Source organism: Hemicordylus capensis, chromosome 1, assembly GCF_027244095.1.
Source record: "Hemicordylus capensis ecotype Gifberg chromosome 1, rHemCap1.1.pri, whole genome shotgun sequence".
In the NCBI taxonomy this organism is placed as follows: domain Eukaryota; kingdom Metazoa; phylum Chordata; class Lepidosauria; order Squamata; family Cordylidae; genus Hemicordylus; species Hemicordylus capensis.
Window position 1 is genome coordinate 399172347 of NC_069657.1, and position 27424 is coordinate 399199770.

Below are 27424 nucleotides of genomic sequence, written 5' to 3' on the forward strand. Positions count from 1 at the left end.
CTCCTATATAAAACGAAGTGCAACCTAAACATTGAATTTTATATATTGCACCTTCCTTTCCACAATTTCCTTCCCCCGTTCACAAATTTCACAATCAAATGCATCACATCTCCTATTGTACAATCTGGTTAGCTAATTGTTGTTTTAATGTTATTTGTGCTGTGCAAACCACATTCACTTTAATTCCTTGTCTTTCCAAGTCAATTTTTCAAATATTTAATCTGCCTGCTTTTCAGTAGATATAAAAATAAAATCATCTATATACCTTTTATACAGAATTACATCAGAACTGATGTTCCTTCTCTCAGTGGTATTCATATATGAAATGGCCAACAAAGGTGCTAGTTTACAACAATTTACAAAAAAGGGAAATAAAGGAAGTGTTATTTATAGAAAAGTTAAAACCAGATGTCAATGCTCGAGAAGCATTAGCTGATGCTTTAAGATTCATTAGCCTGTGAGAAAAATCAGGTGCACTCCCCTCTCTCCCCACCCCACTTCCCTCATTATATCTCCGTCAGTCAGTCACGGGACAGAGTGTTATCTGGTTAAGGAATTTAACAGTCGGGGAACAGAAGAACAGAAATTGTTTTCTGAATATTTTATTTTTTAAAACCATATGAGCAAAAGATAACAAATCAAAGTTGGATAAACACATACACATTTCTAAACACATTTCTAAACTGTACCCTAATGCAGCCAGTCTCAGCAGCTCCTCAGGCCTTCCAAGCAGCTTTTTCATTCAGCTTTCTCCTTCCTGCTGCAGTGCACTCTGATCCTCCTCTTCCAACTCCAGATCTAACCAACACACCTTCCACTGTGCTTTTTGATACTTTAAAACTACCCCCACCACCACCCTAAAGTAGTTAATCAGGAGGGCAAACTCTGCATTCCTGGTCTCTGTTTCCTAGGCTAACTTCTTAGCTTTTGGGCTAACAGTTTCTCCTGAGGAGCTGGCTCATTCCCCAGGCTAATCTTTCATATCAGGAGATGACCCAGTCCATAGGCTAACCTCAGACTGCCATTTTGAAACATACAACAATGTTAGAGAGAGCTCAGAAGGAGAGATTTCTTCATCTGCCCCAGCTACAGCAGGAGTGCATAAGTAAGGGAGCGCTGCTAATTAATATTGACTGGAGACTTGGCGGTAACGTTCCAAATAAAGTAGTTTGTTTTGGAAATCCAATCAGGGAGAGAGAGAAGACCTATCATGCTAGCTACATACAAGAAAAGGGAAGGGAGACGGAGAAGAAGCAAGTCTCTCAGGCGAGAGAATAAAACCTGAGGCTATCAGTCTAACAAAGAGGAAGTAGAGTAGAGAAAGCATGGTCAGAGAGAGGGAATGCCCTTACTGGCTATCTCTACCACGAATGCCCTTAGAGGTCAATAGTGCTGGTGCTAAGAGTCAATACCATCAGGACCTGCATCTCCAGCAAACACAACCATAACAGAACACAAAATGGATCTCAACCCTTCACACATCAAGGACAAGGGTTCTTGTTGCTGCTGCTGCTGCTACTAGAGCAGCATAGACAACTTCTACTTTCTTGGTGGTCATTAGTGCTATGAGTCAGTATTTACCGTATACAGAGGATATTTTTAAAAGATATTACCTCTGGTTTTATCCCCTGAGTTCAAAGATCTCAAGAACTTCATGCAAGCAATGAATAGGAAAAATATTTCATTAAGATTAAAAAAATTATTTATGTATTTATTTTAATCTTTTTTACATGTATATCTTGCTTGTACATGATTATATTTATCTTCACAACAACCCTGTGAGGTAGGTTGGGCTGAGAGATACATGACTGGCCTAAATATGTGTATACTTCATTAATAGGAAACAGAAAGCAATATGAACAAGAATAAAATGAAGGAATCAATTCAGTAAAGCATAATAAAGAGATTACTCTGAAAATATGATAAATACACAATGCAGAAGCTTTTTCAGGAATTACAAATTCAATCAAATCATAGAACTGAAATGCTGAATTAGCAATTCAGTTTTTTCATTATTTTAAAAACTTGCTTGTGATTAACAAAGTTGATTTATTAGCATTATACCACTTCATTTGTTGTAGAAAATAGAGCTATCTCTATGGGTCAGGGACAAGAAGTTCATGCACGCAAACTAATACAGATGTCTATGGTACAGGTATGTATATGACCTTGAAATATTTTTTTTAACAGTTATTGTGTTTATTTCCAGTTCTTGTGTTTGTAGCGCCCCCCCCCCCAACTGTATGCGATTTGGCAAATCTTGTCATTAAGCTATTTTATTTTTGTAATTTGTAGGTAATTTGTAGGTATAATTTGCATATTAATTTGCATTTTAATGTGGTCATATCTAGCAAATGTTTGGAATCCCCATTGATTCTAAAGGGCTGTCTAAAATATCATTGTTTGAAACTTAACATAATTTTCACTGGATTTTAGAAATGTGATTTACTTCCAAGTAACTTGCTTTATAGCTGCTTCCCTCATAAATACAAAATAATCTTTTGTTTGTTTAATTAAAACTTTATTCCAGGAACAACTCCATTTTCTCCTTCTCCTTTCTCTCCCTTTTCTTTTTGACTCCACCTCTGACACTCTCTACAGGATCCCCACTGGGACAAAGTTCTAATCAACAAAACATAAAGGACTACTAGATAGAATACAACATAATTGCTTCTAGGATGGGATGTTAGTGTGACATAGCTACACAGCTTTAGACACTTTTAGCCGTTCTTCCCTGCAGCCTGGGATGTAACCCCTGAGAATATCGAGGTTCTCCTGTATTTCAGGAAACCTCCCATTGTCTAAAACCTGCAGATGGGAGCTGCCTTGTTATAATTTTTTTTACACCACAAGATGGCAGTACTACTTTACTTACTCATTGCAATTTAGTTGTTTCATTTTCAATGCAAATCTGATTGGTGTTTTTTTGTTTTTTTTACTAGAGAATGAGTTATGTTTTTTAAAAAAGAGAGAGAGAGAGAGATCCATAAAAGAAGTCATAGTAGTGAAACTAATGTAATCTGCCATTATGTGGAATATTCATACACAGTTATTATTAAATTAAATTGTAGTATGTTTGAAGATATGCAGATTGTTTAATCAAATGTTTTTGCACACAGGGTGGCTGGGTGTTACTTCAGAATTGCCATCTAGGTCTAGAGTTCATGGAAGAACTTTTGGAAACAATGCTTACTGCTGATATTCCTGACGACAGCTTCCGAGTTTGGATAACTACTGAACCACATGATAAGTTTCCAATTACTTTGCTACAGGTTAGATCTACCGTACTCAAAAGAATTTAGATAAATTGTGTAGATACAATAAATGGTAAAACTGAAATCTAGAACAAAAATATTACCCAAATTGATACAGAAATTATGGAAAAATCAAAGGACTCTTGAATATGAAAGATGTTAGACTGTGGCTGGCTCAAGAAAAGAACATTTTACCTACCTAAGGGAGCCTAATATGCCACCTGCAGCAGAGATTTTTCTTTTTCTTTTTCCTACTTGACTTGCAGCAGAGATTTACTTGACTGCAGAGATTTTTCTGCTTTTTCCTACGGCACTTGGGTCTGCTGTCTTGCTCCCCTTAGATCAGTGGCTTGCGAAGGATATCACATTTTGGGTAGCAGCATATGGATCATTGTTCTTTTGGGATATCACAAGGGATGCTAACTTTGGGGGTGTGAATTCCATCTTAGTGGGATCAGAAGAGCAAAGGAATGAGGGAGAAGTGAGCATCAGATACATAAGGGCCATGGATAAAACATGTAATTTTTAAACAGAGAGGTGCTGGAGAATCAAGGCTGTCTTGAAACCATGCTCATTAACTGTAAATGTGCAGGATCAGACTGTGCTATTTGGTAATGAGGAAAACTGCATTTGTGAAAAAACTTTTCTTTATTACTGCTTCACATCTTCCAGGACTCAGCACTGGAAATGAAAAGAGATTCCGAATCCAAGCCCTCGTGAATCTGGGTGCACATCAAGCCCTGTAATGGGGGAGGGAAGTTAAATCATGGGACAAATTTGAATTTGGAAAAGGGAATTTTTATTAATAGAAAGGAATTAGAATAGAACCCTGTAGCGGATTTGACCCAGCCTTTTTGTCTTAGGGCAAGCCCACGAGGGGAAGAAAAATGCTGAATCATCCTCTCTCTTGCTTTTACTCACAAAGACTGTTCCCAAAACATTCCTGGTAGATAATACGCTGCCACCACACCCACTTATCAAGAGCTTATTCCCTCCTGGCTTGGGTGAATTTCCAGGGAAACTTTCTTTCTCTTTACTATTGGAAAAGTACACAAAAACCTCCACGTGCAGGCTTACACGTGGTGAGAAAACTTGGTAGAGTTGCTAAGCAATCAAACTTAAGATGTGTGTTGCACCAGAGCAAGCCCTTTCCCAACTTGGATTTGTACCCAGGTTTGTGTTTTTAAATGAACATATGTACAATCATTCACTCAAAAACACATACAGGTGTGCAGAACAGACACCTATATGCATGCATAACAAAATGTCTTAATAGGGCTTAGGTAGAACACCACTTCGTGGAATTAAATTTTTAAAAAATAATTAATTTAGGCTTTAGGTTAAAAGACTGTGAGGAGATAGGGAAGAGAGCTTTTTTGGTGTGATTCCCCCTCCCCCTCTAAGTTGTCCTATGAGACAATGCAGAGTTTCATCCTGTGAGAACATGGCAACAATGTTCAGTCGCCCATTCATAATTTAAACTCTACACACGAAAGCCAAGGTACTGACTTCTGTTGCATTTGTGTAATTGTGGTACAGCACCATTTCATATACATGTCTGCATGCATATTAGCTTTTAAAACTGCATGATTTTTAGCTATGCCTTTTCGTGAGTCTAATCAAAACAATCCCTCTACTTTTTAATATGACAGACTTCAATAAAATTCACAAATGAACCACCACAAGGTGTCCGAGCAGGTTTGAAAAGAACATTTTCTGGTATTAATCAAGACTTGCTGGATGTCAGCAATATGCCTATGTGGAAACCTCTTCTTTATACAGTAGCTTTCCTGCATTCCACTGTTCAGGTATTAAATATAGACTGTGCATTTCACTTTATGCATAACAGAATATTTCTGCTGGGATGTATGAAAATAACTCTGGCTGTTTACTCTGGTATACAAGCTTTGTATTTCCAGTAATCACATTACTGCAAGATGAAGACTTTATATTGCACACTTTACCTTGTTTCAAGTGTTACCATATTTGGCCTTGAAAAGTTAGCAATTATTGCTTCTAGAAATACAGGTAGTTCTGCTTTTCCTGTTTTCCTTTCTTTCTCATCATAGATATTTTGACAGATCACAGCAGTGTATCAAACACAGGATATAATGAGCAAATAGACAAAGACAGGTCATAACTAGGTCCCACTGAAAACTTAAAGGGATTTAGATTATTCATATTTGTCTCATTGATTTCAGTCATTGATAATTTGAATGTTGCCCAATAATTCTGAAAAAAATAATAAAACTTTAATGTGATTCATTAAAAAGTTCACAAGTTACAGGTGAGCAATCTGTTTTTCTTAAGCAATATGTCTATATTCATAGTTTTGGTGGGTGCCAGACAATTGGTGGACTAAAAATGAAAACAATAAGGCTGCTTGTATCTGTGTTATGAGTGGACATTACCAATTAACATTAATCAAAGCCTTGATAAAAAAGATCCAACTCATGTAATCCACATTAAGCAAATAGAACACAATAGTTACAATGATGGATAGGCCCTGCCTTGACTGCGCTGTAGAAAGCACACACGTACACATATTTTTGCATAATTCATTTGTAACAAGAAGCATTTAAACATCTTCTATCAATGTAGCTATTGTCAGTCTGCACATTTACAATGAAATATTTTTAATCAGCAAATAGCATTAACTTGAAATGCCAGTAATGGAAGTGGCTAAACAAATACCATAATTCATGAAAAAGCAACAATAATGAGATACATCTAAAGAAATCACATACTTGTAATATGTTGTCTTAAGGAACGGCGCAAATTTGGTCCTTTGGGCTGGAATATTCCCTATGAATTCAACTCTGCAGACTTCACAGCCAGTGTTCAGTTTATACAGAATCATTTGGATGAATGTGACATTAAGAAAGTGAGTACTCTTGTGCCCTATTGGTGTTGCTTCTTTACACTGCTAGTTTATATCATGAAAAAGTACCATGATCCTAGTAGCATCCCGTAATTTAAGCTTAAACATTCGCTAGTTATTTGCCCTGACTAATATTGCAATATAGCCAGATCTGATTAAATCTGTAAGATTTATTATATGAGCCTAAATGGTGCCAAAGTAATGTAAATCAGATGAACAATGGTTGCAAATCAGTCTGAAAACCAACATGAAAAAGTAGAAAGTAGGTTTTTGTGGGATTATACATCTCAGATTACACATCTCTTTTAATCTCCAAAACGTTCAAGAGTAAAAATGTGGTGCAACTAATATGTTCCATTGATTTCAATGAGAGGGGTGTATGTATGTGCTTAACTCTTCCATTAAGACTTAGATGTGCTTGGATTAATAAAATAATACATTTGGGTGTTTTTTTTTAAATAGTTTCCTTGAATGAATGACTGCCATGGTTAATTCATTTCTGACATCTGAAATGCATATTTAACAAAAACAAAATCTGTGCAACAGTTGCTGTATGTCAGCAATTTTACTGATAATGTTAACAATCAATATTTTATTTAATCAATTGTGCATGTATATTTGTCCAGATGAAATTTTGTACAAGCTTCTCATGATCCATGCTTCTGTGTGTGTGGCTGCATGCTGGTAGGGAAGCATTCTTTCCTCCTTTCCCTTTCCAGGCTGGCTTTTGTCTGGCTGTGTACTTCAGTATACCAGACATTACCTTCAACAGGAAGCCTGTGTGAAACTCCAGTACATACATCCAACCCTCCTTCCCAAGGGTCTTACACTGAGCTTATTCATGTTCTGGAACACAAGTAGCTTGCAGGCCTGAGGAGGAGATAGATAGCTGGAGTCCTACATGGGAAGCACACGCAAGTGACCTGTTGAAAGTAATGGTCCACATGTGCACATTTCATATATGTGCAATTGAGCAACAGCAACTGTGAAGAGAGGACAGAGAATGTCATTGCCCATTTTTTTTAAAAAAACTATGTTTCTATTGAAACAAAAAGTATTTTCATACAATTTTAATAAGAAACAAAAAACAACAAATTAAGCCTGGTAGGAAAGATGAAGAGTCAGTATATTACTATAATGAGTTTAGAATTCAAGCACATAACACTAATAAAGTATATTGAATCGTAAGTATGTCTAACCAGTATGTTACATGCCTCACAGGAAAATTTTTTTTTTAACTATGTACTTATTATTCCTATGTAGATTGATCTTCTCTTATGTGCATAGCTGCACCAGTAAGATACGGGATCATACTCACAGTTATTACTCAAGGAACTAGGGATTGTAATTTGTACTGTGGGGTAAGCAACATGTGAAATACCAGACATAGTGTTATATTTACTTTCCAGTGTAGGGAATTTCTAAAAGCAACATTTCTGAGGGTGATTTAAATTACCCTTTAAGGTTACAGTTTAGCCCTCTGGACTATAGTTCATGGGCATCTTGACATACAACAGATATAACTACATATCTGGAATGTAATTGATCTGGATCAAGATCCATTGAGATACATAAGAATGGTTATTGCGCCTGCGCAGGACCCTTGCGGTAGAATGCCGCAGTTCATTGAGGTGACCAAGCCCCGTCCTCACGCCTACAGCGTGCTATTTAAAGGCAGGCTGGGCACCTGTTCTTCGGTTCTTTTCCAGCCACCATTGCGTTCAGTCCTCAGGCTGTTGCTCCTCATCGGTAAAGTTCTTCCCTCTGAGTTCATTTGTAAAATAAAATATATCAGACTATTTATCGTTTTTTAGACTTGGAAACAGCTTCTGGACTTCGCTGGTATTTTTTCAGATTTGGAATGGACTTTGACTACGATTTGGGATACCCCTAAAATGGCTGAGGAGAAACGGAGCTTCAAGAGGTGCATGGGCTATAATGCCAAGCTTCCCTCAAAAGATCTCCATGACCTATGTTTAATCTGCCTATGACATCCTCTTGCAAGATATGCTTATCTTTTTCAAAGCTGACGAGAAAAAATTGGGCTTGCAGTTTCACGCCACCATTTATGATGAGGTGCTAAATCCTTCAACATCGGGGGAGCCTGGCTCTACAACCTTATTGTCGACTTTATTCTGTTCACAAATCAAGATAATTTTAGTCATTGTCCTCCATCTAATTATTTAAATATCTGGAAGGATGGTTAATGGATGTAATTATGTATCAGTTTTATTATTCATGTTTATGTATTGTTTTATTAAAATAAATATTTAAAAACAATTCAAAAGCTTTGATGTCTGCATCTACAGTAAGCCTCTTCCTACGAGACCACAGCCATTGACATCAAGCTCGATATTGGCATCGTTTCAAATCCCAAAGATCTCTTCCAAGTCCACTCCCCCTTTGACACTGGAGCATTTAAAGTTGAAACGCAAGCAGTCGGGTTTGGGGAATCCTTCTCTTCTCAGAGACCAAAGAAATCCAAAACAGTGGATTTGACTCTCCTTGAAATCCTTGACTTCTGATGTCAGGGTTGACAGACATCACTTGATGTTGAGAACTTTGATCTCAAAGGAAAAGGAACAACCGACATTGGAAACACTGAGAGTCCTCAATGTCGACCGTGCTTCGCCAGCAAGATTGTTGATGTTGAGAGTCTGCTCTCTGTCTCCAGATCCCACTCCAATAAACTCTTCAGCTCCATTGACAACTCCAGATCAACGTCAAGAGACCTCAATGGTATCGACCCAAATTCCATTGACTTTAAAAGCACGAGTTCCATTTTTGACTTTGAACACGAGGTTAGTGACTCCATGATGCCAAGTCCAGATACCGACTTTCGATGTCAGTGAGGAGGACAGGGACACAGTATTAGATTCTACCACTGTTCACACCTTGCTTTCTACACTCTATTCCAGCTCCAGTACTCTCTCGGCAAAGTTTTTAAAGATACAGCTGCACAGACTCTTTACAAAAGCCTGGAAGTTGGGACACAAACACTGAGTATTCCCACTCCACGGAAGACAACTACTATTGGGACACAGACATACATACCACTTTCACCATCTCACTCACCTTCTGAGCACCATGGCTCTTCTGACTTCGAGTCCAATGCAGATGACCCAGACAACAGGGTGGATCCTCCAGCTGACGTGCCTCCAACTACCCATGTCTCCCCGAATGAGGAAATGAAAGCGTATCACCGTCACATTAGGGAGATGGCTAAAGTGCTAAGTCTTGATCTCAAATCTAAGCTAGTCACTATTGATGACGCTGTCTATAATTTTATGACTAAGTCTGAATCAACTCAGCCCAGTCATTTCAAGGGCTGCACAATGTGCATGGGAGGTAATATATACCTCAAGCCCCATGTCTAAGCGACTGGAGAATTTATATAATGGACTCAGGCGAAAGACAATGAATATTTTCTGAAGCATCCCATTCCTAGTTATCGACTGCGCCACTTCATCATCCTCTAAGTCTGGTCATCAACATACTAAGCCTGCAGACAACAAGGGGAGGAAAATGGATATTTTGGGGAGAAAGATTTATTCCACCTCATGCCTATCCACTAAGATAGTGAACTATTCGTCGTGCACTGCAAAATACACCCTTGGCTTATGGGAAGATCTACACAATGCTCTGGAAAATAATTATCCCTCTAGAATAATTTAAAAAGCAATTCCAATAAACAGATAAATCAGCGGCACTTATCCGCCAGCAATTGAGCACTGGCAAGCACAAGGCCAAATCTGAATCACGCTCCTTTTCAGCCACAACCTCCCTGTTGAGGCACGCCTGACTTTGCTCCACCAACCTGCAGGGCAATATGAAAGAGAGAACTGAGGGCTTACTTTCTGATGGTAATGGCCTTTTCAGTGAGGACACAGACTCCATGATGGAGAAAATGAAAAAAAATCTAAATTCACCACCAAAACCTTCACCATGTCAACACCTGCCTCTCCCTACAACTCCAAATACCATCCTTATTCAAAACAAAAGTCCACATTCAGACTGCAGGAGCACTGTACCAACCTTATCACAAATGTCCTTTTCATGGCAAGGGGAAGTCAAACCAACCCCAATGTATGAAGCAGACTGAGCCTCAGAAACATCTTTTGAGGTTCAGGTCCCCTGTTGCCACTACACTCCTCCCCTTTCCCATCACTGGGGGCCACAACATCTTGGCAAGTGAGGAACAACCCTGGACTCACAAACTCTATTCTTCTGCCAGTGTCCAAAATCAAGCTGGAACTCCATAGCACCACATAGCATCGGAATGCTGGGTCCTGAAGATCATATCTTCAGGCTACGCCACAGCATTCAGAAGAACCCTGAGATTTATAGGGACGAGGTTCACTCAACTCTCCCAAGTGTTATTGGAAGAAGTGAAGGAGCTGTTAGCCAAAGGGGCTATTGCCCTGGTACAGTGGGTGCACAGATGGGAGGGGTTTTACTCTCATTACTTTCTGATCCCAAAGAAGGATGGCGGCCTACAATCTATCATGGATCTACGCCACCTGAATAAATTTCTCCATGTGTGAATATACCACATGATAGCATTACAAGAAATCCTATCTCTTCTGTAGCAAGAGACCTGGCTTGTGACGCTGGATCTCAAAGCTGTGTATTTCCACATTGGTATCAGGGCATGATACAGAAAATATCTGAGGTTCACAGTAGGAAATCAAGTGTACCAATACACAGTCTTACCCTTTTGGGCTTGCCACCGCCCCCAGGGTATTTACAAAATGTATGGCTGCAGTGGTAGCCTACCTGTGGACCCAGGGTATATCTGTCCATCCATACCTGGACGACTGGCTCCTGACTTCCAGAGACAGAGAAGAGTTACGTTCTTAGATGAAATATGTACTGTGTCTCCTCCAGGACTTGGGGTTCCTAGTCAATTACCCCTGTTAACTGAGCAAAGAGACACATTTTCAAGTGGTGATTCTCTTATATTTATCAGGGGAAGAGCAACTGGCCCTATTCAACCCTAGCACAGCATCCCCACAGTGGCTGTTGCTGGTATCTGCCTTATGTTTCTTTTTAGATTGTGAGCCCTTTGGGGACAGGGGACCATCTTATTTATGTCTTGTTTTTTTTCCTATGTAAACTGCTTTGGGAACTTTGGTTGAAGAGCGGTATACAAATATTCGTTAATACTAATACTAATAATTAACTGGAAAAAATCCAAACTGGGGCCTGTTCATGTTATCAACTACATTGGCGCAGTCCTGGACACGGAAGCCAGGAAGGCCTACTTACCTCGGGAATGCTTCCAGTGCATCAGAGACCTGATTCTCCATTTCCAGCAGCATCCATCTCAACTGGCCTGTCTCATTCAAAGATTCCTAGGACTTATGGCATCCTGCAACCCAGTGGTGTGATATGCCCAATTAAAGATGCACAAGTTACAACTTTGGTTTCTGTTGGTCTTCCGCCTGAATGTGGATCGTCAAGGCCTACATTTAGTGCTGTCAGATCAAATTCTACACTCGCTTACCTGGTGGTTAACAGGCAGAAATCTGGTGGAAGGGGTTCCTTTTCAAATGGCAACTCCTATCTGTTTAACAATGGATGCTTCACTGCCAAGCTGGGGCCCCCACAGTGTAGCACATCAGATTCAGGGCAAGTGGACCCTTCAACAAACACAATTACATATCAGTTTCCTGGAGCTGCTGGCTGCCTTCAAAGCAATGAAAGACTTCCTACCACTTCTACAGAGGAAAGTTGTACAAGTGCAGTTAGACAATACCACTGCCCTAACCAACATCAACCATCAGGGAGGGACAGTGTTTTGAAGTCTTTGTGCACTCAGCCTACAGTTATGGCATTGGTGCATCTGGCATCAAGTCTATCTGATGGCCATCCACATAAAGGGCCTAGACAACATCCTGGCAGATGACTTAAGTCAAGTTTTCCCATAACAGCACCACGAATGTGAAATCAAGACAGGATACATTATACCTCTCTTCACGAGCTGGATACGGCCAACTATAGATTCTTTGCCACCTCAGAGAACACAAAGTGCACTCATTTCTTCTCCAGGGCAGGTCACAGCCCACGATCACTGGGGGACACCTTCCAGCTGGACTGGCAGCAGGAGATTCCGTATATATTTCATCCGTGACTGCTGATCAGCCAAGTGGTTGCCTGCCTTCTGACTGCCCCAACATCGGGTATCCTGGTGACTCCATGGTAGCCAAGACAACCATGGTTTCCACAGGTACTCAAACTGTCAGGGAACCGCTACCAGAGGCTACCACAAGAAGTAGATCTCTTAACATTGGACAATGGCAGCGTACTGCATCCAGACATTCTCAAAGTCCGCCTAACAGCATGGTAAATAGGCTTTTGAGTAAGATCTCTCTAAACCAAAGGAAGTCATCCACCAGGCGTAATTATAAAGGCAAACGGCTCCAATTCAAATCCTACTCAAGGATGCATGGTTTTCATTCTACCCAGGCCACAATCAAGGATGTGCTCCTCTACCTGACTGATCTGAAATCTCAAGGGCTGGCAAATGTATCTTTGAAGGTGCATCTAGCAGCGCTATCTTCAAAACATCTGGGCTGTGATGGAAAGACTCTCTTTTCACACTCAGATAGTAAGGCTTTCCTAAAAGGCCTTGTGAATTTGTATCCACCCATTCACACACCCATTGGACCATGGAGTATATCCTTGGTCCTTTAAACTTTGACAGAGGATCCATTTGAGCCTATGGGTTCTGCCTCTGTCAAGCTAGTAACTTTGAAAACTGCCTTCCTACTGGCCATAATTGTGGCTGAATGCATTAGTGAATTTACAGCTTTGCGGATGGATTCGCCATTCACCAGAATTTATCCTGATTAAGTGCTAAAGCGGATGGACCTGGACTTTCTGTCCAAGGTGGTGTCGGACTTCCACCTCAACCATGGCATTGTTCTCCCTACGTTCTTCAGGAGTCCATCTACCCCTTTAGAACGTGCAATGCACTCCTTGGATGTGTGGAGGGTGCTTTTATATTACCTGGATTGCACTAAGGACTTCAGAACTACCAGGCGCTTATTTGTAGCCCACAAGGGCCCTGTGAGACGCTCCTGCATTTCCAGACAAAAAATGTCTATATGGCTAGTTGAGCTCATCATGCTGGCCTACAAGACACAGAATATACAACTACCTGAGGTGATCAAGGCACATTCAACACGTGCCAATGCTTCATCAGCTGCACACTTATCGGGGTAACCTTCACCGACATCTGCAAAGCAGCAATTTGGCCCACTGAGTTACTCTTTGTCAGACACTACGCCATAGATGTGCGCTCTGCTGCTGAGGCAAGCAGAGTAGCTAACACTTCAGTAGAAGTGTTTTGAAGTGGGTGTTAAAATAGCTACTACTTCACCCTCCTCCTTTTGGGAGCTAGCTAAACACCCATTCTTATGGATCTTGACGGATCTCAATCAAGATAAACAGGTTGCTCACCTGTAAATATTGATCTGGTAGAGATCTGTCAACATCCGTAAGACCCTCCTGGACCACCCCTCTGCAGTAGTGCTGCGCTATGTGCGTACTGAGTGTGTATGCTATTCTCCTACAGTGCTGATGAAATCACCTATTCCAGATGATTGTCTTCCATGGCAATTGTCCAAGAACTGAAGAACAGGAGCCCAGCCCACCTTTAAATAGCACAATGTAGGCATGGGGGCAGGGCTTGTTATCCTCAATGAGCTGTGGCATTCTACCATGAGGGTCCTGCACAGGAGCATTACCCATTTTTATGGGTGTTGACAGATCTCTACCAGAACAATAGTTACAGGTGAACAGCTTGTTTTGCTTTCCTCCCCGCCTTACCCTAGGGAATATCTTGGAGTACAGTCCGATACATGATTGGAGAAGTTCAATACGGAGGCAGAGTCACTGATGATTATGACAAACGTCTTCTTAATTGCTTTGCAAGGGTAAGAAAAAGTGTTAAAACATTCTTAATCATAAGCAAACTTGTTTCAAATGAAAAATAATTTGATTTCAATTGTTCTAAACTTTAGAATGCTTTTTAAAATATGCTGACATTTTATTAGGATATCATCAAGAAGAATGAAATCATCTGAAAGTTTTTCACACCCAGCTTTTAGTTTGCATCTCCTCCAGAATGGAGGTGTGCACTCACATATATTGGCCAAATTTACCCTGAAGTCCTTGCAAGCTATCAGGGAGCACTTCACAAACAGTTTTTCATTACACGTTAAAGTGTAGCCTGATTTATATCTGGGGTTAAAAAAAATCCACTTTTTCATCTTGGGGTGTGGAGGGGGGCAGCTTCAAACTCTCAGTAAAGCCTCACAGTAAACTCAGAGTAAAGCCAGCTTTCTGGGAAAGCTCCAGGCTCTTTTATTGCATGGCTTTATATTTATCTTAAAATCAACATTTATTATTAATTCATATTATTAATATCATCATCAAACATATTTTTATACTGCCCAAAACTTGCGTCTCTGGGCAGTTTACAACAAAGCAAAAAAAAAAAAAATTACTACAAAAAGGTTAAAACATTAGTTAAACATTATAGATGATAACAGAAAAAGTTAAAACATTACAACAATTAAATTTTTTAAAACAATATTTGAAAAACAATGTTAAAACAATTAAAACAATATTTAATTAAAAGCCTGGGTGAACAGATGCATCTTTAAAGACTTTTTAAAAGTTGTCAGAGATGGGGAGGCTCTTATTTCAGCAGGGAGCGCGTTCCAAAGCTTTGGGGCAGCCATGGAGAAGGCCTGTCCCTGTGTAGCCACCAAACGAGCCGGTGGCAACTACAGACGGACCTCTTCTGATGATCTCAATGGGCAGTGGGATTCATGACAGTTTGGGCCCTGGGTACTTAAGGGAACGCCTTCTTTGGCATGAACCCCACCGCCCTCTGAGATCTGAGGTCCATCTGCCGCTGCCACCGACTCGTCTGGTGGCCACTCAGGGACGGGCCTTCTCTGCTGCTGTCGCAAGGCTTTGGAATGCGCTCCCTAGTGAAATAAGAGCCTCCCCATTGCTGACAGCTTTAAAAAAGTCTTTAAAAATACATCTCTTCACCCTGGCTTTTAATTAATGTTTTAATTGGTTTTAATGCTGTTTTAAAATATTATTTTAAATTTTTAAATTGTTGTAATGTGTGTGTCCCCCCCACCCCATTTTTGTCTTAACTAATGTTTTATTTTGTTTTTATTTTGTTGTAAACTGCCCAGAGACGTAAGTTTTCGGCAGTATAAAAATGTTTTAATAAATAAATAAATAATGGTGGAGATGACGTTCTCTTAAATACCAAGGGCCTAAGCCATTTAGGGCTTTATTGGTTATAACCAGCACCTTGTATTTTGCCCAGAAACTTAACGGCAGCTAGTGTAGCTCTTTCAATGCGTGAGTGACATGATCTCTTAGGATGATGCAGAGACCAACCTGGCTGCCGCATTCTGGACCAACTGTAGTTTCCTAACTACATACTGTGCCAGCCCCACATAGAGCGCATTTTAGTAATCCAGTCTGGAGGTTACCAACATATGTACCACTGTTCTGAGGTCGTTTATCTCAAGAAATGGACACAGCTGGTGTATCAGCTGAAGCTGATAGAAGGCACATCTGGCCACTGCCTCAACCTGGGAAACCAGGGAGAGGCTTGGATCCAGAAGCAACCCCAGACTGTGTACCTGTTCCTTCTGGTGAAGTGTGACCCCATCCAGAACAGGCAGATCAAACTCATCTCCCAAGTTTCGACCCCGCACTATGAGTACCTCCATCTTATCTGGATTCAGTCTCAGTTTGTTATCCCTCATCCAGTCCATTACCACCTCCAGGCAGGCATTTAGAGAGGTTATTCCCGTACAAAATGATGTTGCCATAGAGAGAGAGAGACTATATTACAGGCTTGTCCAGTACAGAAGCAAGAAGTGGGGGGCAGGTTAGCACAAAATCAGGTCTATAGAATAATATAGCAGTAATAACTTTATGCTCTTATACTTAAAGTAATAACTTTAAGTATAGTAGATTACTCCAGTAGATTACTCATTAGATGCCATCGTATATTCATTGCTATTACACAAAACCTAGCCACATTATAGATAACGTGGGCTTGATGGGCTGATAAGAGAAATAAAATGTAATCTTCATCTCCTCTGCCTATAAGTCCTTAATCAAGGGTAAAATTAATGATTCACGTGAATCCCTATAAAAATAACAGTATAATAAAACATGACCCACATCCTCTATGGCCTCTGTACTACATGGACAGTAACATTCAGAATAAGGAATCCCACCAAATCTACCATATAGCACTGCTGAGGGCAACAGATCAAAGCGGGCCAGCGCAAATGCCTTCAAGCATCAGTGGGGCCAGACCCATTGGTGAGAATATTATTATTATTATTTTTAATTAGATTTCTATACCGCCCTTCCAAAAATGGCTCAGGGTGGTTTACAAAGAGAAATAACAAACAAATAAGATGGCACCCTGTCCCCAGAGGGCTCACATTCTAAAAAGAAACATAAGAAACACACCAGCAACAGTCACTGGAGGTCCTGTGCTGGGTGTGGATAGGGCCAATTACTCTCCCCCTGATAAATAAAGAGAATCACCATGGTAAAAGGTGCCTCTTTGCCCAGTTAGCAGGGGAATACAACCTTTAGCCAATAGTTAAGGGTAGTAATCCACACTCGAGTTTCCACTTGCATGACTCCCAATTCCAGTCTTAATGCTGTATTAGAGATGCATTTAGGGGCTTGCATAATTGATCTTAGAAACTTAGATTGTACTGTCTTTATCCGGGCAAGGTTGAAGTAAGGGCTCAACTGTGCACCATATAGTATTTATTTTTATTGTTGAATTTCTATACTGCCTTTCATTAAAAACAACCCCAAGGTGGTTTACAAAAGTTAAAATGTTAAAAATATAGTAGCTGCGCCACTGCTTTTGCCTCAAATAATTTCAAAACTGCAGGGACATATCACCCTCCTTTGGCATGATAGTAGGATATAATGTCCGAGGCACTCCTCTGTGCTACTTTTGAAGCACAATCTAGGTGTGCATCTCTCCGACCTTAAGAATGGAAGGTTATTCCTAGATAGCTAAAACAGTGTACCTGGTCTATTTTGTTGCCATTGATGTACCAGCTATCGTCTTTAACTCTCCTGGCAAAGGTCCTTATTTTTGTCTTTTGATAATTTATCAGCAGCTTTTCCTCCTCACAGAATAGCAAAAAATATTTTAGGGCTCTTCATATCCCTACCACAGACAGTGAAAGAATAACCATATAATCAGCATACAAATTAGCCTATGTGCTAATTTAGGCGGGTGGAACTCTTTTTTTATCAAGATGTTGTACTACTGAGTTGATATAGTAATTAAATAATAATGGGACAAGCACACACTCTTGTTTGACTCCTCGCATTGTAGGGATTGAATCACTCTCAGTTTGGTATTATTATGCAGCCTATATATCATCAATAAAAGCCGTTTATCAGTATTAGTTAACAATAGTTTCTTCCATAACCTCTCTCTAGGGATGGAGTCAAAAGCAGACTTTAGATCTACAAAGGCCACATGAAGTGGGATCTTAAAACCATGTGCATATTTCTCCACTAGATGTTGCAAAATCAGTGCTTGATCTATTGTAGATCTTCCTGATCTAAATCCTGCTTGTTCTTCAGCTAGAATATTGTTATCTTCTAGCCAATCACAGAACTTCACAAATAGGTGATTTGTGTAAAGCTTGCTGACCATATTCAAAAGACTGATCAGGCGATAGTTGGCAGGGCCTTTCCTTCGCCCTTTTTTATAGATTGGGACAATAATTGCCATACCCCAGTCTTCCAAGATATGGGTGGATTTCTCAATATATGTGAAGAGTGCTGCCAATACTGGTGCCCACCCGTCAATATTGGATTGGAATACTTCAGCAGGAATGAAATCATGACCAGGGGCCTTGTTCCTTTTCAGCTGTCCAATAAATTGCTTCATCTCCCCAATAGATACTGGTGACCAGTTTGATAGTGTCTGCATGGATGGCTCTGCCTCTAAGGACATATGGTCCACTGAGTCACTTTGTTGTGGGTATAATGAATGGAAGTGAGCGTCCCATACAGCCGCAGATATATGGCTTTCCAATTTGCTGCCTGATCTTTGTGTCACACTATACAAGAATGGGGGGGGGGGATCTCTGGATTTTACAGCCTCTATCAGTTGCTGCCAGCTTTCTTTAGTTGCTTTCCTTTTTTAATCTAAATGTAATTGTTTATATTGACATTTTTTCCAACCACGGGGCTTGTGCATTTATGGCATCTGCAGTGCATTTGTGGCGTCTGGACCCTCTGATGGCCTAGTCCTCATTTCTTTATTTCTGAGGAGCCCCTGCAGTTCATTAGTGAGACTCTTAAAGTTTTCTAGCTTATTATCATTGTCACTCATTATATTTACCTTGATTTGCTGTAACCTGTCTGATTGAATTAGGTGGGTAACTACTTTGCTCACTTCTGCCGTCCATTTAACCCGCACATTAGCACGTTCCCCTTCCAGATCAATTTGATGGTAACTATCAAGATGTACATAAACTTCAGACAGCTTTAAGCTTAAAGTTATTGGGAAGTGGTCACTCTCTGGGTGGCCCAATATCACCTGGAAAGAAGTCAGTAGATGGATCATGTTATGTGAGACACTCATATAATCAATTGTACTCATCCCAGCCCCCCAATAAATATATTCTGCAGGGATATCACCATCTATTGCCCCATTGAGAATGTTCAAGTTTGAGCAATAGGCCAGCTGTACCAGGCAAAATCCAGCAAAATTTGAGACATTGTCCTTAAATTGATGCTTCGGCAAGATGTTCATTTCACATAAATCAGGGGAGCAACGATGGTATCATGCATATAAAGCCATATCATCAGACCCCATTCTCGCATTAAAGTCTCCCCCAATTAGCACATATGCTGTGGAAAATTCAGCCAACATACTATCAATATATTTTAAAAAGTTGTACCAGTTACTCTTACATTGGGCTTTTAGCTGCTGCAGGGGTAGGTAGATATTAATAAGCAGCATATTGCTAGTACCTAGATGAATATGAATAGCCATTGCCATTTGATCACATGCTGGAAGAGTCTGAACTACAGCATTTACTGTATAAGTATTAAACCTATGACAATCAAAATCCTCTATTATCCTGGTTTCTTGCAACAGCACTATATCATAATTAATGTATTCATGAAACTGGGATCATATCTCTTATTGCCCCATCCAGCAATATTCCAGCAGATGAGCTGTAGGGGACACAGGGTCATAGAATGTCAATCCACTGGAAGGGAAGGGTCTATACAACCCAGTTTCGCAGGTGAGGTAGCGGCATCCTTGTCGGGAGAGCAATTAAGGACCACTGTCCCTTTGCTTTCTAATTTTGTACAGACAATCTTTGAAGTGATGTCCTCTTGAGGTTGGAATGTCTCTGGAACCTGTAGGGAGTGTGAGGAAGTTGGGGCCCTATGTGCTCTGCATCATGCCAGAGGTTGTTGCCAGAATAGCAAGGGGCTCCTCACTTGGCATAACTGGAAGGCTATTTAAAGCAGGAGATGAATCAATAGCAATCACCAAATGACAATCAGTAGAAGTTGTCTCCTGGGGGTCTGGCCAAGTCACATCTGCCAATTGTCCCTGATCTGGCAAAGATTTCAGATGGAATAGATCAGGTTGGACAGCATCATCCTTTGTTTTGTGGAGCTTCTTTGAAAGGCAGTCCATATAACTCTGCCAGGCTAAGGCCACTTGCTTAATTTCTTCTGCTGTCATCTCCAGTACACTGGGAGTTGCATCAGAGTCGGCATCATAGTCCTCCATGCTGTCAGTAGTCAGATCCAGCTGAATCGATGCCTCTTCCCAAGCCTCTGATCCCTCTGTCACCTCAGCTGGGGTCCGGCTTTAAGCGGTCAGCTTCCTGGTAGCAGCAGCACAAGCAAGGGAATCTGTAGTGGCATGATGTCAAATTCCTTCTCCTGGGGCAGCTGCTCAGACAAAGAGCATTGTACTGATAGTTTAGCTACGTCTCTTTCTTGTTGAGGATGATGCACAGACAGAGGTTCTGCCATGTTTTTAAAAGCTACTAAAGAGTCTTTCAGGTCCTTAATGCTGTCACTGATTTTCTGTTGTTCAGTCATTTGCAGGTCAAACAAGGAGTTAACTTCCATGTCTTCAGGGATTTCAGAAGGGAGTTACCTTTGCTTATTAGTAGGAGTGTGGGTGTTTAAATTTCCCCGCTCCTTCAAGGCCATAGTTGCAGAGGCCTTATCTTTCATAGTAGTTTCTCTCTCTGGACTTTTTCTTTTGGTCTCCTTAGCTCTGCCTGGTATTAATGGCCGAGGTGGGCCATCAGAAAATACCCCTGTAACTTGAATCTCAAATGTCCTAAGGAGTGGCCTTAGTTTAATGAGCATGAGAGGAATCGTGGTTTGAGAAAAGGTCAGAAGGATCCTCTTAATACCAGATTTCCCAGGAAGATATTGTATATTAGTGAGTTTCAGGGAATGCACTTGACATCGAAGCAATGGAAAAAGAGAGTGAGTTATTGAATAAAAACCATTCCAACCATTCCACCCATGGTTCCTCCAATTCTGGGATATTTGTAATATCACTTGTTTTGGCTGTAATACTCTCAAACAATTGTTCATACAGCTACTCCCTTCCTCATAATTGGAATTTTGAGCACCTCCTGGTTTCTGACCATTTGGCATGAGATTGTTACAACCTACATCATTCAGTTTATTCCACCCCCCACTCCCTATAGTGGCAAGAGTTTCTGCAAATTTATCAAATGCCTCTTTAAGATATCTACTTTTGAAACAACAGCCATGATTTTTGTAAATACAAGCCCCACTGTTTTTTGAATTAGAAAACTTTGCTGTACAAGAGGATCAAAACATTCCAACTGGGGGGAAACATCAGAACTACCTTTTTTGTGAGTTTATCCCCTTGTAAATCTTCTGCCATCAAACAAACATAATCACTAGACTCCAGTAAATCAGTGGTTTGTAACATTGCCCCCCACCCCATCTAGGGCTGCAAATTGATTCCTTGTGGGAAAGGAGCTTACCAGTCTCTGTTTCTTTCAAGGTTAGTAATTCATCAATTTTGTGCTGTTTTGAGGCTTTCCCTTTTTCTGAAGAGTTTCGTCTTCTACGCTGTTTGTGAGCCATTCCTCTTAGCTTATCTCTCATCTTCTGTCCATCTGCCTCAGTAAACTGTTCTCAGTAAAGAGAACAGGTGGTAGGCCATACCATTCCAATCAGCTTGTCCACATCCTCAGGAGTCATAAACTGGAACTGATCCAACCTAACCACACAAGTGGAGTCGCTGGACACCTCCACATCAGATACTGAATTAATTGTAGATATGGATTCTAAGTCAGCCTGAATACAATATATTTTTACCACAAAGAATTCATTAAACACATCACATTGGGTAATCGATGGTTCCAGATTCTGATTCAAGGGAGGAGGGATACATACTAGCCCTCTCACAACCCTGAAAAACTCCACTAGACATGAACTTGCAGATGCAATATAGAAAGGAATTGCTTCTTTGCCACACGGGCAGAAAAGAATTGCTTCTTTGCCACACGTACTGTCTGAGCATAGATCTTCAAATGCGCTCTATTTCTCAATCTGTCAGATTCAAGTTGAGTCTTTTCCCACTTGCACTCCAGTCATCTACCTCACCACTACAGCTGCTGTAGTGCTTCCATATACCAAGGGGTCAGTTTTGAAGTGTGTCAGAGCGGACACTTAGGAGCGATCATGTCTACTGCCCCAGTGAGTTTGCTGTTGCAGATATCCACCAGGGCATCAACAGGATCGCCGGCAGAGCCAACACTAAATCCCTCCAAGGCTTCTTGGAATCTTATTGAATCCAATAACCTTCTCTGGCAGACCATCCTAATAGGTCCCTTGCCCCTGCAAAGGTGGGAAGTGATTGTGAGTCCAACCTTAACCAGATGGTGGTCCCTCCATGACAATGGGGAAATCACCCCATCCACGGAACACCACCCTGATCAGATTGAAAGACCAAATCAAGCATGTGACCAGCAATGTGTGTTGGTCCCGAGACCACTTGGGATAGACCCATAGTTGTTATGGCCGCTATGAACTCCTGAGCCACCCCGGACAGGTTGGTCCTGAATATATCTTTCTAGACTGGTTAATATAACCCCTTGCCATTACTATTATTTTAAAAGTCATATCAGTTCCTTATGTGACAAGGTAAAATGGCCTATAAATTTAATGAGTATAATTTAAGGTGCTGGTATGCACTGGGAAGAGGTTTCTACCTTCTTCCCACATATAGTATGGATGCTTCCTTCCATCCTTCTTATGAGTGCATGTGTGTGCACACACACGCACACACACCTTTCAACAATATATCTTCCAACCACCACATTACCCTTACTGAAGTAATTTGTGGATTGCTACCTTAAACGCTAACTTTTTCCCTACTTTGCACAGGTCTGGTTCAGCGAAAAGATGTTTGAGCACACATTTTGTTTTTACACTGGATATAAAATTCCAGTGTGCAAAACTCTGGAACAGTATCATGAATATATTTCAACAATGCCTGCCATGGACAGCCCAGAAGTCTTTGGTCTCCATCCTAATGCAGACATCACGTAAGTGGGTCTAAAACATTCTTAGTAAAGATGAGATTCAGTATGGGTTTTTTCCTGTAAGTTACAGTCTTTTGTATATTTTGGGTAACAAAGTAACAAAGTTACTGGAAATTGCTGGTATTTATATGAACTCAAAAATTTAAGGAAGCTTCTGTGAACTTCTTGAAGATTAAAGCTTCAAGCTTGAAAAATATGATTCTCAAAATATTCACTTGTGATAATCCTATAAATATACAAGGTTTTTTTTCTTGAATGCTCTAACTTTATTTCTGAATCACTTTTTGATCCCACCCAATCATGCTAACTAGTTTAGGTGATTTTTTTTTTTTTATAAGCTAAAATTTGATTAAAGAGATGAATGTTATTCTGGTAGTTTTCATGAAGTCCTTTTCGATGGCATCCATAGTTTCCCATACTCTGGAGCAAGGATGCAGAGTAAGTTTCAAAGTAAGGAGTCCTTGCTCCGGGGTAAGACCCCTTGAACCCGAGTAAGAGAAACTGTTGATATATTTTAAGGAGTCACATTTCAACCTTAAGTAAATAACTATCTATGTTCTTCTAACTGTTTTAGCTTTGTGGTGATCTGGGAGCCTTCACAACATAGGTTATGTACCTGCGTAATAGCCCCCATGGAAGGATTTTCAAGCTCCCCAAGGCACTCTGTAGCTCCACCCTTCATGTGCCAAACATGCTTGGTATCTTCCGCAGCAGAGCACCCTTTTGCTCAGTTCCTCCTCCACTGCCATTGTGCATCCCTCAGAATTCACTCCTCAGTTCTGCTTGGTTCATGAAAGGAAAAGAGTCATGGTTAGAATTCTGAGTTTTTCTACTGCAGTTCACTTTATCTCTACTCTTTGCCTTATGATTTGGATTAGTTTTCTTGGTATTTGTACTGATGGATGCAAAAAAATTTTTTAAAGAGATGTTCCTCATGCTGCAGGATGCTTCCCTCATCTGACACACACAGTCTCTGCCTACTTTGCTTTGGAGACAACCATTTTGTCCAAAGCTGCAAAATTTGCATGTATTTTTCAAAGCAAACCAGAAAAGCAGATAATTATGTTTAAGGGCTGCTTTGTATGAACAAGCATTACACTCTCTGACCCTGATGCCATGGTCCCTGTTACCATTGACATGGTTGACACTGACACTATCCGTCCATCAACAATCAAACAATCAGTATCAGCAACTTCCCCAGCTAAGACCTTGAAAGAGACTTTTTAAAAGCTTTACAATGTCTCCAAGGACGGACATCATAGACAACACAAGAAGCATAAACAAAATGATGACGACTCTCCATCCCGCACTAAACATCAGAAAACTTCATTGACATTGACTCTGACACTGTCAACTTCGATGCCAAAGTCCCTCCATAGACCATTTTCTTTGGTATCTCACATTCCAGCATCATGACCAACATCGACTCCTGCAACAACTTTGATGCCTATTGTATCAGTTGCTTCCTCCATAGAGAAAACCTCAATGCCATCGATAACGACTCTGATGCTGACTGAGCCAGTGTCTGAATTAGGAAGGCAACTACTTGCTTCCTCAAATGTCTCTGCGTCACCTGATTTCAGCATCAACTTTCCTTCCACACTGTCATTGTTGAAGGAATTCCCTATCCTGAAGGACACTGACTCCATCCTGGGGTCTCTATGTCCAACACCTTCTGGATTGACCTTTAAGGATTTTTCTTTGCATGGACTCTATGTTGAGGATGACATTGGTTCTGGTGCACTGCTTATCCCCAAAACACCATCAGCCTCACCTGTGAGAGTGACACCTACTTGTCCCCCATTGTATTTTTCAAATCACCCTGGGAAAGAAAGGTATCATCTCTCACTTCCTTCAAACTCCTCGTATAGAAGGAGGATGGACTATTGGAGCTCACTAGGTGCTCTTGATCCAGACTATCTTAGAAAGGTAGGAAGATTCAGTGACCCTTTCTATATGCCTTTGCCTTCACTACTTTATGGCTATGAAGAGTTTAAACTATGGAAGATGAAATTGACTTTCAATGCACAATTACAAGCCCTGTCTAAGAAGTGTGATTCATCATTCAGGAGACCACTAGACCCTCCCCTTCTCTTACATAACTTCCTATATAGCGGGCGAGAGAGACAACCCACCCTTCCTCTCCAGATCTGCAAGTTCCTTCCTCTGTCAGGAAAAATCCTTTGTTCCTGAAAAAGAAAAATCAGATGATGAATACAGGTGGACCTCCTTATCTGTGCTTTCGCGTATCTGCAGTCGGGAAAATGATACCCAACCTTGGCATATGTGGGGGTGGGGAACCACATTGAACCCACATATTCACAAGTCAGGGGTGGCCAGAAATTATCATGGAGATCATTTCTGCCCACCATTTTAGGAATCGGAACCACAAAATGGCTCCCTTAAAAAAAACACCAAGCAAACAAACCCCCCGTGATTTCTGGCTATTTTGGGGCACAGAATGGCTCAGGGAGAGCAGCAGAGCAAAGTAAGAATCTCCCCCACTCTGCGAAAATTGAGCAATTTTCAGCCAATTTTCGGCCGGGTTTTGGCCATTTTAGCGGGGTCACAGTGCAACTTGGGGGGAGTGGCAGAGATTGCTAAGGAAAATTGGTGATTTTCAGTCAATTTTGGGCCATTTGGGGTGCACAGTGCAACTTGAGGAGAGTGGCAGAAACTGATAATGAGTGCCGCCCCCCAATAATGGGCTGATTTTTGGCCGATTTCGACTGAAAATAGTTGACCGGGAACCTAACCCCCGTGATCCCATAGGGATCAATGCTTCTACATTTGTGGTTTCCATATCTGTGGCACAGCTGCAGAACGGAACTCCCACAAATATTGAGGTCCACCTGTATATCTCCACATCTGACTCAGATGACAATTTTACCTACATGGAAAACCTATCAGACCCGTCGCCTGATGAAAATGTTCCCAACAACCCTTCTAATTTTCCCACAGAAGATACAAAATCTTATTGTATCCGAATGGCTGAAATGGCCAAAGTTCTTGGCCTGGAACTGAAATCTCTGCTACCTGAAGTGAAGGACACTGTCTATGACTTCATTTCTTCTTCTAGAATCTCTCATCCTGCAGCCTTCCCTATGCTGACTGCAGTAGTAAACTCAGCAAAGTCAGCATGGCGTATGCCATCTAGCTCGACCTCTGAACGCCTTGAAAATTTCTACAGGGTGCAAGAAGAAGAGGGTGCATTTCTTTTTAAACATCCTGTGCCTAATTCCTTAATAGTAGATTGTGCCATGGTAAAAAAGTTGGGGGAAGGAGCACTCTGCCCCTGATGAAAAGGAAGGCAGAAAATTAAACTCTTGTGGGTCAGAAGATTTACCCCATATCTTTGATGTCCATTAAAATAGCCAGTTACATGGTCTGCATGGCCAAATACCATTACTCAATTTGGGAGAATTTCAAAGAAGACATCAAGGGTGCTCCAGAAACAATTACATCTAAATTTAAGGAAGTCTTGTCAAAATTCACGGATATTACTCACCAACACCCGAGTACTGCTAAGCACATTACAGAAACAGAATCCTGCACCTTGGCAAATGTTATCTCTCCACGCAGACATGCCTGGCTTCACTCTTTCTCTCTCCAAATGGATATGAGAGACAAAGTTGAAAACCTCCCCTTTGATGGGGAAGACTTGTTCATTTCCCAGATGAACTGAATCATCTAGATTCCAGATAATACAATGGAGAGAAAATGAAGAAATCAAAAATTACAGCAAAAATCTTTACATCTTCTTCCACTTTGCAGTAACATTGTCAGAGGTACAAAAATACAATAAGCCAAAATTTCAGTTCAGCAAACCAGATTGCAGGGATTATAGAAAGTCCTTCCATTATGGCCAAAGATACCTATTACGGCCTATACGCAGAAGCAGAAGCAATAGCAGAAATCCAAACATCTGTACCAGTCCAAACAAAGCCTTTGACCACTTGGATCTTTTACCTACCCTTAGGACTTCCATCACGACTTTAATTCCAGCTTGGCATTGCATTACATCCGAAGCCTGGGTGCTAAGTATCATCTCCACCAAATACACAATAGAGTTTACCACGAGCCCTTTCATGGGGGTAAAATACACCCACACAACTCCTAACTTAAAACAGAAGTGCAAGATCTATTGGGAAAGGGGGTGATAGAACCTGCCTCTCAGAAAGACCAATGGAGGGGATTATATTCAAGATAATCTCAAGTCCCAAAAATATAGGGCACATCCCTACAAGGTAGGAGGAAAACCTGGGTAGAAGTGACTGTGTGGAAGCAAGGTAGGAGGAAAAGCTACCCAGATTTTCCTCCTACCTTGCTTCCACATAATCACCTCTTCCCAGGTTTTCCTCCTACCTTTTAGGGATGTGCAAACATGTTCAATTCTGAACCTGTTCGACCAGTTTGATGGATTGATATTGGACAGAAACCCCACACCGGTTCAGTTCAAGATCGGGTTGAACTCCCTGGCCTGTTTGGGGGGTTCTAAGTTTTTTTAAAAATGTAAAAAAAGAAAATAACTCGCCGCCGCCACTCCAGGGGGCTTCTGTGAGGCCATGGGTGTGTGTGTCTCTCTGGAGATTTTCCCTCCCCCTGCCAGCCTCTGTTAC

General features: G+C 40.9%; 1 protein-coding gene across 2 annotated transcripts in view; it reads left to right on the plus strand.

Moving 5' to 3' along the window:
• Positions 1–27424, plus strand: part of DNAH8 (dynein axonemal heavy chain 8) — a 390116-nt gene that overhangs the window by 337274 nt on the left and 25418 nt on the right. For both annotated transcript variants that reach the window (XM_053305243.1, XM_053305251.1), the window contains 6 exons: positions 2082–2155; positions 3120–3272; positions 4907–5062; positions 6022–6138; positions 13974–14075; positions 22648–22808. In XM_053305243.1, coding sequence (XP_053161218.1) covers positions 2082–2155; positions 3120–3272; positions 4907–5062; positions 6022–6138; positions 13974–14075; positions 22648–22808 — 763 coding nt within the window. The remainder of the gene's footprint in view (positions 1–2081; positions 2156–3119; positions 3273–4906; positions 5063–6021; positions 6139–13973; positions 14076–22647; positions 22809–27424) is intronic.